The following is a 14,302-nucleotide window of genomic DNA, read 5'->3' on the forward strand; positions in this document are numbered from 1 at the left end:
TTCCACCTCCAGGTCTCCTCCCTGTATATTTGAACTAGAAATGGGGAGATTCTGAAGGAGTAATTCAGAACACTGAACGAATGAATCGTGATTCAGTATACAAAATGAATCAGTTCATTTGTGAATCGAAAGTAGAATCGAAGCATGGCAGCCCCAGGTGGTTGCTACTTGTTCCTTCTGCTTTGATTCGTTCCAATTCATATCGCCATATCGGGTTCACCATTTTTTAATCCACGTTAACTAGTGAAGTCCTTATTTAAATTCAACTAAAAGTCCGGTTCAAAAGTAAAATACTCGTAACCTAACCTTACAGGAAAACATACTATTTTAACAAGAAACAAGCCACATACAATACGAAATTGTAATATTTACTCAACATCAAACTCATATGAGGAATTGATACAAGGTGATTTTTATCTTGTCTTCTTTAATTTCACCCTCTTTGGAGTACGTTGAATCAATCATTTCTCTGTGTGTTGTTCTTTTCTTAGTGCACAGTATTTCTTCATTCTTTCTGATCTTCGTTTCCTCTCATCTTCAGAGATAATAGGTTTGGCTTTTAATGTAGATTTGTCTTGGAACCTTATATTTTCATCTTTAGTTATGAATTTAATTTTCTGTAATTTTTAATTCTACTAGGTCTTTTTCAGTTTCTTTAAACCAGTTGCATTTTGTTTTGCAGTTACGGAAGAAGTCAAAGATTTGTTTGGGTAATCTATTAGAGTTCATCTTGAGAAGATGACCGCAAAAATTTATCCTTCTTTTTCGCATAATATCTGAGAGTTTTTCAATTTTCTTGTAGTGTTTCATTCTTGATGTATATTATCCTGAAATTTTGGTCCTATGATCTTTCTTTTAGCATGAGTTTCTCCATCTGGCCTTTGAAGTTCATGTTTCTGCTGCGTATAGTGCTTCTGGTTTAATCACTGTTTTATATTGTTTAATTTTGTACTGCGTCACTAAGTTGTCAACCGTAATCCGTCAACGTAATGCACTTCTGGCATGATTCTATGTGGAGTCCTTGTTTATTAAAGTGCTGGTTGATTCGGTCGTGTCTCTCATTGAGCATTTGTTCCCTGAGGACATTACTGAACTATTTCACCACTGCATGACTTTGAGCTATTTCTTGTGGGGTGGGCAATTTAACGAACAAACAGATGGGCTGGCTATGGGAAGTCCACTCTTGCTGCTAGTGGCTGATTTCTTTATGGAGCATTTCGAGAAGCAGGCTATTGCTTCGGCGCCTGTCAAACTCATGATTTGGTGAACACATTTGTGGTATGAACAGAAGGTCCTAAGAAACTTCATGTATTTTTTTAAACCACATAAATCAGCAACATCCTTCAGTTAAATTCACTATGAAGATAGAGGTGGACGGATGCCTTCCTTTCTTGGATGTTCTAGTAAGAAAGAAACCGGATGGCTCCTTAGTACATACCATCTATCGTAAGCCTACTCATACAAATTGCTATCTCCATGCAGATTCTCACCACCATCCAGCACAAAAAGCAGGGCATTCTCACCACACTCGCCACGAGAGTGACACGATTTTGTGAGTCATCAAATCTCCAGGAGGAGATGGACACATTCAAAGTCACGTTCAAGGTTAATGGTTACAACCATATACACATTCATAGACCCCTGCATCCCAGAGGGACAACTAAGCAAAACGCACAGAAAGAAGTCAAGGGAACTGCCTACCTGCCTTATGTTCGCAAGACCACAGACCACCAGGCGAGTTGGCCATGCGGTTAGGGGCGCGCAGCTGTAAGCTCGCATCTGGGAGATAGTGGGTTCGAATCCCACTGTAGGCAGCCCTGAAGATGGTTTTCAGTGGTTTGCCATTTTCACACCAGGCAAATGCTTGGGCTGAACCTTAATTAAGGCCACGGCCACTTCCTTCCCATTCCTGGGCCTTTCCTATCCCATCGTCGTCATAAGACCCATCTGTGTCGGTGCGCCGTAAAGCAGTAAGACCACAGACCAGCTGTGCAAGCATAATATAAAAACCGTGTTTGGCACTGTCACTAAAATTGCTCACAGTTTAGGTAAAAGCAAGGACAAATTGTCCCACTATTACACCCTGGGGTGTACAAAATTGCCTGTACTTGCAGAAAGGTATACATTGGCCATTGGGACTCGCATCAAGGAAGACCGAAGAAATATCCATCCCAACCCGCCAGACAAGTCAGCAATAGCTGAGCACGCCCTATCGTCTGGTCACGATGTCATGTTCCAAGATGTTCGAGCTCTGACCCACACTGAACACTACAGGTCTAGGATTAGATGGGAAGCTGTGGAAAGACATAAAAATCCTAACAGTTTCAACTGGGACACTGGCTATCAATTAAGTAATACGTGATTGCCAGCCATTAAGAATTTACATAGGTAGTTCTCTTTCCTGTCCTTTCTATATTGTTATTTCCTTCCGGTGTTTTCCAACTTCGTAGGTTCGTCGTCACCAAATGGTTCATTCCAAGCTGTGTGTTAATATCATACTTTCATACGTGTGTACACCGGTTATGCCCCCCTCCCACAAGGTCCACATCATTATTCATACTTTCTTTTCATTCTTCTGCTCTGTTCTATCCTGGTGTCTTTCATTGCATTCTATTTTATTTCTATTTATTTTTTCTACCACATTCTTCTATGTTCTCTCTGTTACTTGTGACACACACATAGAGCTTACTGTGCCAGCGTACAACGAGCTACTAGAGCTCCAGCAGAAATGCATTCTTAAATTCAGACGCTCGTTATTGGATAAGTCTTCCTTGTGAACAGTCGAGATTTTCTTCTGAAGATGCGGAGCAAAGAGTTTCACCTTTTTCCTTGACATGCTATAAGCCCATATCGTGTCTACATTCTTTTAATTGTTCAGCCTCCACTTCTTCACACGTTTTAATTGTTCAGGACACTAATTTTAAATCGAACAAAATAATTTTAATAAATATAACATAGTTGAACTACTACATTCTGTTTTATATCTTGGTCAATTGTGATTTTTTTGTGGCTGATTATCTAAGGAATTGTTATATTATATATGCACACCTGCCAACTTTCCCAATTTAGGCGGTAAAACTCCCGATTTTCAACAGTTTTTCCCGCCTCCCGATTATTCTATTATATCCCGATTTCAGCATATTTTTTGGTGAAATCCAAACCTTTGTTTTCACATCCCACCATTTCAGTATATTACGCCAGTGGCTGGAAGTCCTTCGCTCATTGGCCGCTTCCAAATGAAATATCTACGTTTATTAATATGAGAAATGTGCACGAATGTGCGATGTTTATTGAAACCTTATATATCACGACGTGTATATCGATTGTAAATCTCTCGTTCTCGCGTGCCATGTTCGTGTTCGTTCACATCAGTCTAGTTTATTCTAGACTAGTCGCTAGATTTGGAGTCTGTTCTAGTAATTTAGTGACACAATTTCAGAGATAGCGACTAGCAAATTTTGTACAGGTTTTAGGAGCCATTTGGTGACAATTGTGACAAATTTTAATTTATTACTTGATTTTTTTTTTTAATTGCGTTTTGCATCACGTGAGCCATGATGCAATATACTAATCTGTCTATTTGCTAAGTAACAGCAGACTGATTCACACGTGTGGAGCACGAGTTCATACTGTTTTCGGAAGGCTTATTACATGCAATCAGGCTTATCAGAGACCGATCATCTCACTCACATACTTCCTGTGGGGGAATAGAGATGGGTAACTTTTAGCCTTGTAGCCTCGTATAGCAACAGTTGGGTTTTGAGACAATACGTGTTATAATATATACAATAGTACTCCCGTACTGCGCAAGACATATAGAATAAGCAGTTTTGACCAATTGTATCTCCTTACTTTTCCTAATTTTCGTATCAAAATCTCCCGATTTTTGGTTATGTAAAGTTGCCAGGTATGTATATGTACTGAATAGGTGGACACACAGATTGTTCTTCTTTTGATTGTTGTACCTGTAAGGCCAGACATGGATTCCAGTCTTCAAGCCAATAGGGAGTGGGTGAGGGGTTTACCAAGTTTTCTATATTTAATCAATTTGTTCTTAAAACAAATCAGCATTCTACTTTTCCTTCCCATTCCACACCCTCCCCACACTTCAGGCCACTCCCACTCTCCCCACCTCGCTATCAGCCCCTCCATCACACCTGCAGCACACTCAGACACGGTAGACCCTCTGCAGCAAGACGCAAATAAACAATCTTATACCAGTGAGGATGTAAATTGCTTTTCTGTCGCCTTTTATCTCATTTCCTTGTTACCCCCACCCCCTTTGGGCTGTCAGTGCTTACAGCTTTTTTCTGTTTGTTATAGATATGTTCATTCAATACCTTAACTTTTAACAACCTGGCTCGAGCATCATTTCAAACAACGTCCCACACAGTACAAGTCAAGATTTTCTCCAAACTAAAAAAAAAAAAAAAAAAAAAAAAAAAAGTCTAAAAGTTATGGGAATAGAACCAGGTTTTGGGTGGTTAGGCCATGTGCATTTGCAGAGTTTTGCCCAGACGTGTCATGGCTTTCACGGCCGCAGATCTAAAAATCACGGGAATAAAACAAGTTGGGCCCAGACTTGTATCTCCACGGGGAGTACATATTTTTGAAAATGGAGAATTCACTTCTCCTTTTGCAGGTGAGCTATCCCTATTTGCTAACACCAGTATTCGGGAGATAGTAGGTTCGAACCCCACTGTCGGCAGCCCTGAAAATGGTTTTCCGTGGTTTCCCATTTTCACACCAGGCAAATGCTGGGGCTGTACCTTAATTAAGGCCACGGCCGCTTCCTTCCCACTCCTAGGCTTTTCCTGTCCCATCGTCGCCATAAGACCTATCTGTGTCGGTCCGACGTAAAACAACTAGCAAAAAAAAAATTTGCTAACACGGCTGGACCACGCAGTTGATGTGCCACTGCTAAGCAGTGCCAAACCAACTGATGAACCCAAATGGCACGTTTGCGCAAAACTTTGCAAACGCACACGGCCTAACCACCCAAAAGTTGGTTCTATTCCCGAGATTTTAAGATTTGCTGCCATGATAGCCACTTTTGGAATAAAAAAATTGTATTATAACGTCTAAATCAACGTGATCTATTTTGAACAAGAACCCAAGATGGTGCCTTGTTTTACAGTCACCAGAAGACTTTTAAACGAGGACTTGATATTTTAGCCTTTATATAATTTTACCCATTTCTTGTTATGTGATACCTTTATCTTTTAGTTTTAAATGGTACTTAAGCTATAGCTGATGATGTCCACGATATAAGGATGAACCATGTACTAGTTTATTTTAATGAAATTGATATTTGTATTGTAAGGTGAGACTTCTGTGAACTCTTTTATAAGCATTTTCTATGTCAGGGCCTCTCAGGGTGCATGCACTGTGCACGGTGCAAAAGACGACTTCACTTCGTTGACCGGAGTGCAGACCCCCACTCCTCGATTTGGAGCAATAGCGCTGTCTCTCTCTTTCCCCACGCCTGTCTCCCTCTTCCTCACTTGCTCCGTAGCGCTCCAAATCCGAGCCGAGCCTAGCCGAGTAGCCCAGAGATGAAGCGTTGGTCCGAGCCGAGTGGGACGATGCACTGTGCACAGGAACTCTGCGCCTCAATTTGCACGCGTGAGATTTTGGGTGTTTGAGAGGCCCTGTTCTATGTAATGAACATGACCTCATAAGCTCAACCGGTTAGAACTCACAAATGTATCAGTTTCTAATCATTCCTGTTTTGAATTGTCACTGCTAGAGGGAGTCCTGGAACGTGCTGTGATTTACTGTTTTCTCTTGCAGACTCTTCGACAACGAACTGGCCTACGTGGAAAGGCTCCTGGACGAAGATATACGTAATAATTCCGCTTGGAATCAAAGATATTTTGTGCTCAACAACACGACGTCGTTTCCTCCAGAAGTGTTGGAGAGAGAAGTGGAATACACTCTCGGCAAGATCAGTCTCGTTACCAGTAACGAGAGTGCTTGGAATTATCTGAGAGGGTAAGTTCTACAGTGCTGCAAGAAACACTAGCTGTTTACTTGTCGTGCTTGCAAACACTGAATGGCTAATTCTCAAAGAAATATGTCGTCGGCTGATACTCATTACTCGGTGTTAGTGATGCAAATTCCAGTGCCTCTGCTGGCACTGGTGTGCTCAGTGCCAGTGCCAAGCGCGTCACCATGCCAAAACACCAGTGCCGTGGCACTGTCAGTGCCACGATGAGTACTTATTCATTGGACTCGTATGAAAACGTTTATGCTTCATGTATTGACAAAAAAGGAACTACACATAGATATACCGTAATTTGCATTAATATTTACATGCAAAATACTACAAAATAACCCTCAAATAAGTTTTCCATTCACATTCAAGAACAGTATTTTTTCACTTTATTCGCTGGCAGTCTGTTTCGTTTGTTGGTCAAAATTTACATGCAAAATACTACAAAATAACCCTCAAATAAATTTTTCATTCACATTCAAGAACAGTATTTTTTTTTTTCAATTCATTCGCTGACAGTCTGTTAGTGAAAATTTGACCAGCTTTCAAAAACACACCTTCGGCAGGCGCAGATGTTGCTACAACACACAACTTCCGGACAGCTAAATAATAAAGGTTGGGATACTGAAGCTTTCTTCCCAACCAGCATTTTAACGGATCTGCCTGCCTAGCTACTAAGGGGTCTTCCAGGTACGACGAAGCGTGTGCCGTTTTGAACATGTTATCATCGATCTGAACGTAATACAATATTTACAAATATCTCACACTGCTATGTACTGGTTTTTATTATCTGGACTGAAATTGCTCCACAAAGGGCTAGATTTTCATCTGTCTGCCATTGACACGGAATTCAAGACAATCCATAACATAACGAAAGAGAATAAAGCATAATGTGGCGCGGTCCGGCGGCATTTGGTAGGACAGGATGACCAGTACTGTAGAAGCGATCTGTCCTGGCACTGGCACTGCCATTGACACCGGCGCGGATCTGAGAAGCACTGGCCTGTACGTGCCGTGCCGTTGGCAGAAGGCAGTCACGTGGCCACACACAGTAGTGCTTCATTCGGCAACAGAGCCAGCCTCCAGTGTCCGCCATACTGTTCGATTTACTCATGGAAAAGTGGACTTGATCGAGCTGTGTTCTTGTCCTTACTAACGGTATAAATAAGGTCAATATTCATGTCACAAACCGTTTTATTCTTGTAAACATTTCAGAGACTTATTTTTATGGCAGTGCCACTGGCACTGGTTCATTTTAAATCGTGGCACCGTGCCTACCGTGCCGTCTCTGGCACCGGTGTCAAAGCACGGTGCCAGTGCCTTCCTTACATCACTACTCGGTGTTCGTGTCTTGCCTCCAGTTTCTGCCGTAATTCATGCATTCTGTGTTGGCGGCGTTGGCGGATTACCAGACCAGTCTTTGAATAAAACATGCGGTCACACATTTTTCTTATCAGTCACAACTGATGTGCATTTAGGGTTGTTGCCCAGGTGGCTCATTGCCTATTAACTCGCTGTGAGCGATCGTCAAAAAAAATTAACGAGAGACGCTTCGTTCCTGTATTCTTTGATGGGCTTCTAGACTGAAGATGGCGCCTAATCTTGGCACAACCATTAAAGAGAGTTCAAGCTACCAAGTTCTGGCAACATTCTTTTGTTTTCTGTCTATCGATAATCTCGAGCGATATTTAAAGTTCCTTGAATTGTTCACGCCGACTCATAAAACCATGGCAAGTAATGAAAATCATTTTATTTTCCGTCTTGAAAGAATCTCAATAATAATATAAGAGAATTTATTGGACTCCAACCTATTCAATACATTACAAGATGTTAACGTTTTTAGTTAAACATCGTTAAAATGGAGCCAAATTACGAATAGACAAATTGGAATGTTTTACCTCACCAATTTTAACAATTATAAATAAGTGTACAGTAATTGTAAATTGTATTTTATTTTGCCAACATTTGTATATACAACATAGAACTACCTTTGAACTCAATATCATATAGACTTTGATTACTTTCATTGTTATACTGTACATATGATGGCCTCATTTTAATATTAAGGAACCATTAGCGTATTTTACTAACGTGTAACTAGTCTATTGTTATTTCGTTTAAGATAGGACCTTGTACGTGTTTTTTAATGTATTCTTTCTTACATATTAAGTTCATAATTTCCAACCAGACATCTGGTTTAATTTTGAGGTGCTTCGATATGACTGATGATGCCCCACATGGGGGGCGAAACATGTCTCCATTTTAACGATGTTTAACTAAAAACGTTAACATCCTGTAATGTATTGAATAGGTTGGAGTCCAATAAATTCTCTTATATTATTATTCATAAAACCATGGCATCGAAGTGTAAGAAGAGTGGTGTAAGATAGGAGAAAATTAAAGAACTAATGGGTCCAGCAAATGTTGTGGAGCCTGTGTAGGAGTGTTCTGGTCAACATTCATTTCTTCCCAGTCACTGCTCGGCTATGTACAGCCACATTTCATGTAGGTAATTCATTGTGCGAGGCGAAATAGTCCCTTGATTCGTCATCAATATTGGGATCACCATCCACGAGGTCTGAGACTTGCAGATCATTAGCTATACTACTTTTTATTTTCACTGCTGTCATTTAATTACGTTCACTTGTGTGATTGTCATTGTTGGTGTATTTTTTCAATGTGCTATATTTTAGAATTTCATATTTTTGACACCAATACAGATATTTTTAGAACAAACAAAATGCATTTCCTGGTTCTTGTATCATGAATGTGTGCCCTCCAGTGTTTGTTTTTACTCCATTTGTAAGTGTGTGGCAAGAGGAATAATAACATTTTCCAACTTTCATTTTCTGGAATAAAACTTGAGGAATAAATTTCATAATTATCTGGAAGTAATCCTGAATTTAGATGACTATGTTTTACACTCACTTTCATATCTTTAAAAACAGAGGAGTTACGTTCCCTTTTTGTGAAAGCCTACATTTTCCATTAAAACAGCCCTGCACTTTTAAACCTCGCATTTACATTTTCGCTTTGGACTAAAAGGGTTAATTGTTTACATAGCCTTTTGTTAAATGATATAAAAGATTTCAGAAATTTATTGATCTTCTTCTTCTGCTTTTCCCACACCTGTGGGGTCGTGGGTGGGAACTGTGTAGCACTTGTGGATTTGGACTTGTTTTATGGCCGGATGCCCTTCCTGACGTCAACACTATGTGCGGGGATGTAATCACTATTGCGTGCATTTATAGTGGTTGGTAGTGTAGTGTGTTGTGTAAATATGAAGAGGAAAGTGTTGGAACAAACACAAACACCCATTCACCGAACCAGAAGAATTAATCAGAAGTGATTAAAATCCCCGACCCGGCCAGGGACCCTCTGAACCGGAAGCTTCAAGGTGACCACTCAGCCAAGAAGTCAGACTTATTGAACATCTCCCATGGTAAATTATTGAAGTCATTTAATTCCTCTTCCTCTAAACAGACGTTGTCTTCAACTTTCTTATTTTTAAAAGCTCCACTCAAGCTTATTCATCTACATTCCACACCATCTCTCCGCTAACAGCTCCGAACGAACAGCGTGTTTCCTTACTCCCAAGTCTTCCCGGCTCTGCTGCTTTCCTGCGGATCTTTTCCAGTTCTTGAATCGAGTAATCCTGGTGTGGGTCCCATGCCCTCTCCTGTACATCCTAAAGACTCTCATAACCATCAGAAGAGATCTGTAATGTTTATTTAGAACCTCATTAAGGTGATTACCCCAGATTACATGTTGTCAAATTTGGAAATCTATCAAACATTCCCTTGGTAAATTATTCCTATCCCTAATTCCTCTTCCTGCAAATGAGTTTTGTTGTTGAGTCATCAGTTCATAGACTGGTTTGATGCTGCTCTCCATGCCACCCTATCCTGTGCTAACCTTTTTATTTCTGCGTAACTAGTACATCCTGCATTTGCTCTAATCTGCTTGTCATATTCATACCTTGGTCTACCCCTACCGTTCTTACCGCCTACATGTCCCTCAAAAATCAACTGCACGAGTCCTAGGTGTCGTAAGATGTGTCCTACTATTCTATCTCTTCTTCTTGTCAAATTTAGCCAAATCAATCTCCTCTCACCAATTCGATTCAGTATCTCTTCATTTGAGATTCAATCTATCCATCTCACCTTCAGCATGACGAATAGAAATGTATAGTGTGACGACTTGTGCTGGTTGATATGTTTCTTCACTACGTGGCGCTCGTGTAGGGCATCAGCTGTCTCTGAAAATGTGCTTCCAAATGGGAACTGATGTCATTTAATTCAGAATTTAAATTTGAATAAATGATTCGAAACCATGTATTCATTAATGTCGTGCTTCAGGACTGTGCATTGTGTTTACTGACTGATAGCTGTTTATGTGTTTATGTTTGATGCAAATTAAGATATAGTGTTTCATGTTTTGAAAGTAATCTGTGAAACATTCATAGAAAGTATTTTACAGTTAATTGTGACATAAGGACATTACTTCAGAAATTGGTTCATCACCATCTTAATCAATATCTCAAACATTTGTGGTTAGTTGCGTGAAGTGTTCTTTCAGTAATTTGCCACAAAAATGTCTGCATATCAAACTTTGTAGCAACTATCAGTTATAACCTTAAAAAAAAGAAAAAAAGTCAACTGTTCAGTGTACATGCTGTGCAATATATCACAGTAAACATATTAAATCTCTGAAAGCTTGCCACATTATTCTTATAAATACGTACGTCATACACACGTAATTCTTACATAAGTACTTAATTTATATGTTAACATGCTAATCTTAATCATGAATCTTACTAGTAACTTTCTCTGGAGATGCTTACTTCTCTTTTTTAAGATGAATTCCTGCTGATTATCAGCACTAACTTTGTGTTATCACCAGCACTAGAGCTAATGCTAGAAGAGTCCACTATGGAATAATCACGAGTGGAATGAACATCTGATTTAGTAGATCGGCGTTGATGATCGTTTTACTAGGATGTTTCAGGATAAATATAATCGAAGATTCGGAAAATGTGTGAGACTGCTGTGGGATCCACTTTGCGTCTCTGTCTTGGAATTTCCACTTGTTCACCATTAATTTTTTTTCTACAACAAAAATAATGAAGGATGGTAGGTGTAATGGAAAAATTCTTAAAGAAGTAGATGCTTTTAAATAACTAGGAAGTAAGCTAACTCTGAAAGGAAATGTCAAGGAAGAAATTTCGGAGAGGATAGGAAATTACTCAAAATTTTATTACTGTGAACCAGACATAATTAGAAATTGGAAAGTACTTAGCAAAAATCATGATACATAAATCATATTATTTTTCAATATTGACCTATGGATCAGAAAGCTGGACTTGGAGTAGATTACAAGCGACAGAGAGGGATCTTGGGTAAAACAGGGAGGGACAAGATCAACCCTCTAAAAGAAACTGTGGACAGAAATAGGCTGAAATGGTTCGGCCACGTCAAAAGAATGGGACGAGAAAGATTACCAAGAAGAGCTCTGAGAGAACGTGGAAGAGACCAGTTGGAAGACCACGAACAAGATGGAGGCATCAGGTGGAGGATGACGTAAATTGGAGAGGACTATAATGGGAGATAGTGAAGAACGATAGAATGTGGGAAAAAACGAGAAGATTGGAAGAAGTTCTGTGAACGACCTGCATAAGCAAAAACATATCGGGAAGAAGAAGAATAATAATGAAACTGTCACTGTTTTGGATAAGTTTGGCAGTAAAATTCAGATCACAGATGCAACTTTTATCAGTTTCCTATTCCGAGGCCAGAACTGAAATCTCCCTCAGTCAGTACCAGCTACTAGCTCTACATGTCATATTTTCAAGAAAGGTCATTCAAATTTTAACATTGAAGAAAAACATTTTTTGCAAGAAGTGATGAACAATTTTATGTAAATAATGTGTATATTTTATATCTAGTGTATTCTCAAACAGTTCTTACAGGACATGGGTTCTTCTGTTTTTTAAATTATTAGACAGCAACAATGAGCATTGTAATCTGCTATGAGATGTTATGGCTGAAGAAGTCTCAAATGAGATGAAACGTGTTCCAAAGTATGTTACATAGTTTTCACTTGGGCGACCATTAAACCTAACACTAGTTCTTAATTTAGCCGGCCCCGTGGTGTAGGGGTAGCGTGCCTGCCTCTTACCCGGAGGCCCCGGGTTCGATTCCTGGCCAGGTCAGGGATTTTTACCTCGACCTGAAGGCTGGTTTGAGGTCCACTCAGCCTACGTGATTATAATTGAGGAGCTATCTGACGGTGAGATAGCAGCCTCAGTCTAGAAAGCCAAGAATAATGGCCAAGAGGATTCGTCGTACTGACCACACGACACCTCGTAATCTGCAGCCCGCTGAGCAGCGGTCGCTTGGTAGGCCAAGGCCCTTCGAGGGCTGTAGTGCCATGGAGTTTGGTTTGTTTGGTTTAGTTCTTAGGTTCTTTCCAACACGCAGTTTGCCGTCAGTACACGGACGCATCCATATATCACTCTATATGCATGCGCTGACTTCGTATTGGTTCCGGGATTAATACACGATTGGGTTGTGTTGGAATGAATTCTCGTTCATGAACTCCAAGGAGTAGGTGTAACGCAATCCAATTAATCCTGAAATATGAAAGATAGAGTACGTCACATATAAAGTGGAATGCCGAAATTTTCCCATACATCCCATAATGTCTTTAATGATGCTCACTTCTTTCATATCGATTTGTAATATCTTGAGCAACTCCTCGGCTAATGCGGAAATGCTCGAAAAACTCATTTTCATTATACTGAGGAACAGTTTCTTCTGAAAAATACATCGTATTTCAATTATATTTTGTTTCACCTGGTAGCTTTTGTGTCTTTATAAACTATAGGCCTAATGTAACACAATACATAAATAACTAAAGAAAGATATTTAATTACCGTTACCTAAATAATTTTCATTTCTTTTCCTTTTTACGAAAAATAGTACCTCCTCTTCTTCACTGGATGAAGATTGTAAAAAATCGTCGTCACTATCCATCCTAACCTCAGTAACCAAACAGCTGATTAATTTATTAATGGGAGAAGAGCGTGCAATGTGCATAACAGCTGATTAAGGAACTCCAAAGAAATCAGCATACAGCAGGAGGCAACGATACAGTGTTTCTGCGCATGTCACAGAAATGTACGGCTCAGTACATGCTTTAAACTGCGGACTAGTTCCGACCGCCAGGGATTGATGCGAAGAGTTAGTTGTGTAACCGTTAATTTCGAAAGTACGATTACCATAATAATAATAACAATAATATAGTAAATAACATAGTAATAATAGTGAGATAATAATAATATAGAAATAATAATGATAATGAGATAGGAAAATGACGGAGTGGCGGAGAATTCATATAAACCAAATACAGGGAACACTTACAGGTCTAAAAATGACAACTAAGACAGGATAGTGGAACGTGCTGGGAAGCCCTATCTGTGAGGTCCATGGGGACGTATGACGTTATGGGGGAGAAAAGACTTACAAGAAACACCCTCTAGCTCAACTGTATTAAAAATGACAAGAAAGTTTTACAAGATACAGTTCCACGACACGGAAACAAGACATACTTAAGTAACTTAACATAAAATGTGATTTAACAAGAAGGTGATGCTACCTTAAAGGTATAGTTTAAAGCGAAAGTATTTAATGGATGAAAGAATTGAAACTACGGCAATTGGAACCTAGGGTAAACTCGGATACATCAAATTAAACTTTTAAGATGACATTAAGCGACGAAATAAGGAAACACAAAAGGAATTAAACTAAATGAAACGAAACTGGAAAACATTGAGAATAACATTGCAAAAACACTGAAATAACACTTACCGCGGGAAGATGGAGCTCCCGAGGGTAGCCCTCAAGCGGGAACGCTCGCGAGGGCGGTCGGATGGAAAATGACGCCGAGCTCACGCATCATAATTCGAAGCCGGCCACAAGGCCGGAAATGGCCCGATTACAACCAACCAATAAGATCAAACTTACCCTAGATTCCTGGACCTTTTTGCCAATAGGAAATCTTGTGACCATATATGGTCATTTTAACATCGTTAGCAATTGCACAAGTTCTGGAACATTACGATTACAACACCAAAATTTCATCATAGGAAACCGCGCTTGCAGCACAGGTACAGGATGCTCCAAAATAAATCACCTTACAAATTTTACATCAGATTACATAAAAACTACATTTTAAAAAAATCACTTCAAAACACTTTTGCATGTTGCAATGTTCATACAGCTCAATATTTCTTGCGGTTACATGAAA

General features: G+C 39.6%; 1 protein-coding gene across 1 annotated transcript in view; it reads left to right on the top strand.

The window, feature by feature from the left end:
• Fnta (farnesyl transferase alpha) overlaps positions 1-14,302 on the top strand; it is a 60,180-nt gene that overhangs the window by 18,548 nt on the left and 27,330 nt on the right. Inside the window, exon 5 of the mRNA XM_067157472.2 lies at positions 5,794-5,994. Coding sequence (XP_067013573.2) covers positions 5,794-5,994 — 201 coding nt within the window. The remainder of the gene's footprint in view (positions 1-5,793; positions 5,995-14,302) is intronic.

Source organism: Anabrus simplex, chromosome 13, assembly GCF_040414725.1.
Source record: "Anabrus simplex isolate iqAnaSimp1 chromosome 13, ASM4041472v1, whole genome shotgun sequence".
Classification (NCBI taxonomy): Eukaryota; Metazoa; Arthropoda; class Insecta; order Orthoptera; family Tettigoniidae; genus Anabrus; species Anabrus simplex.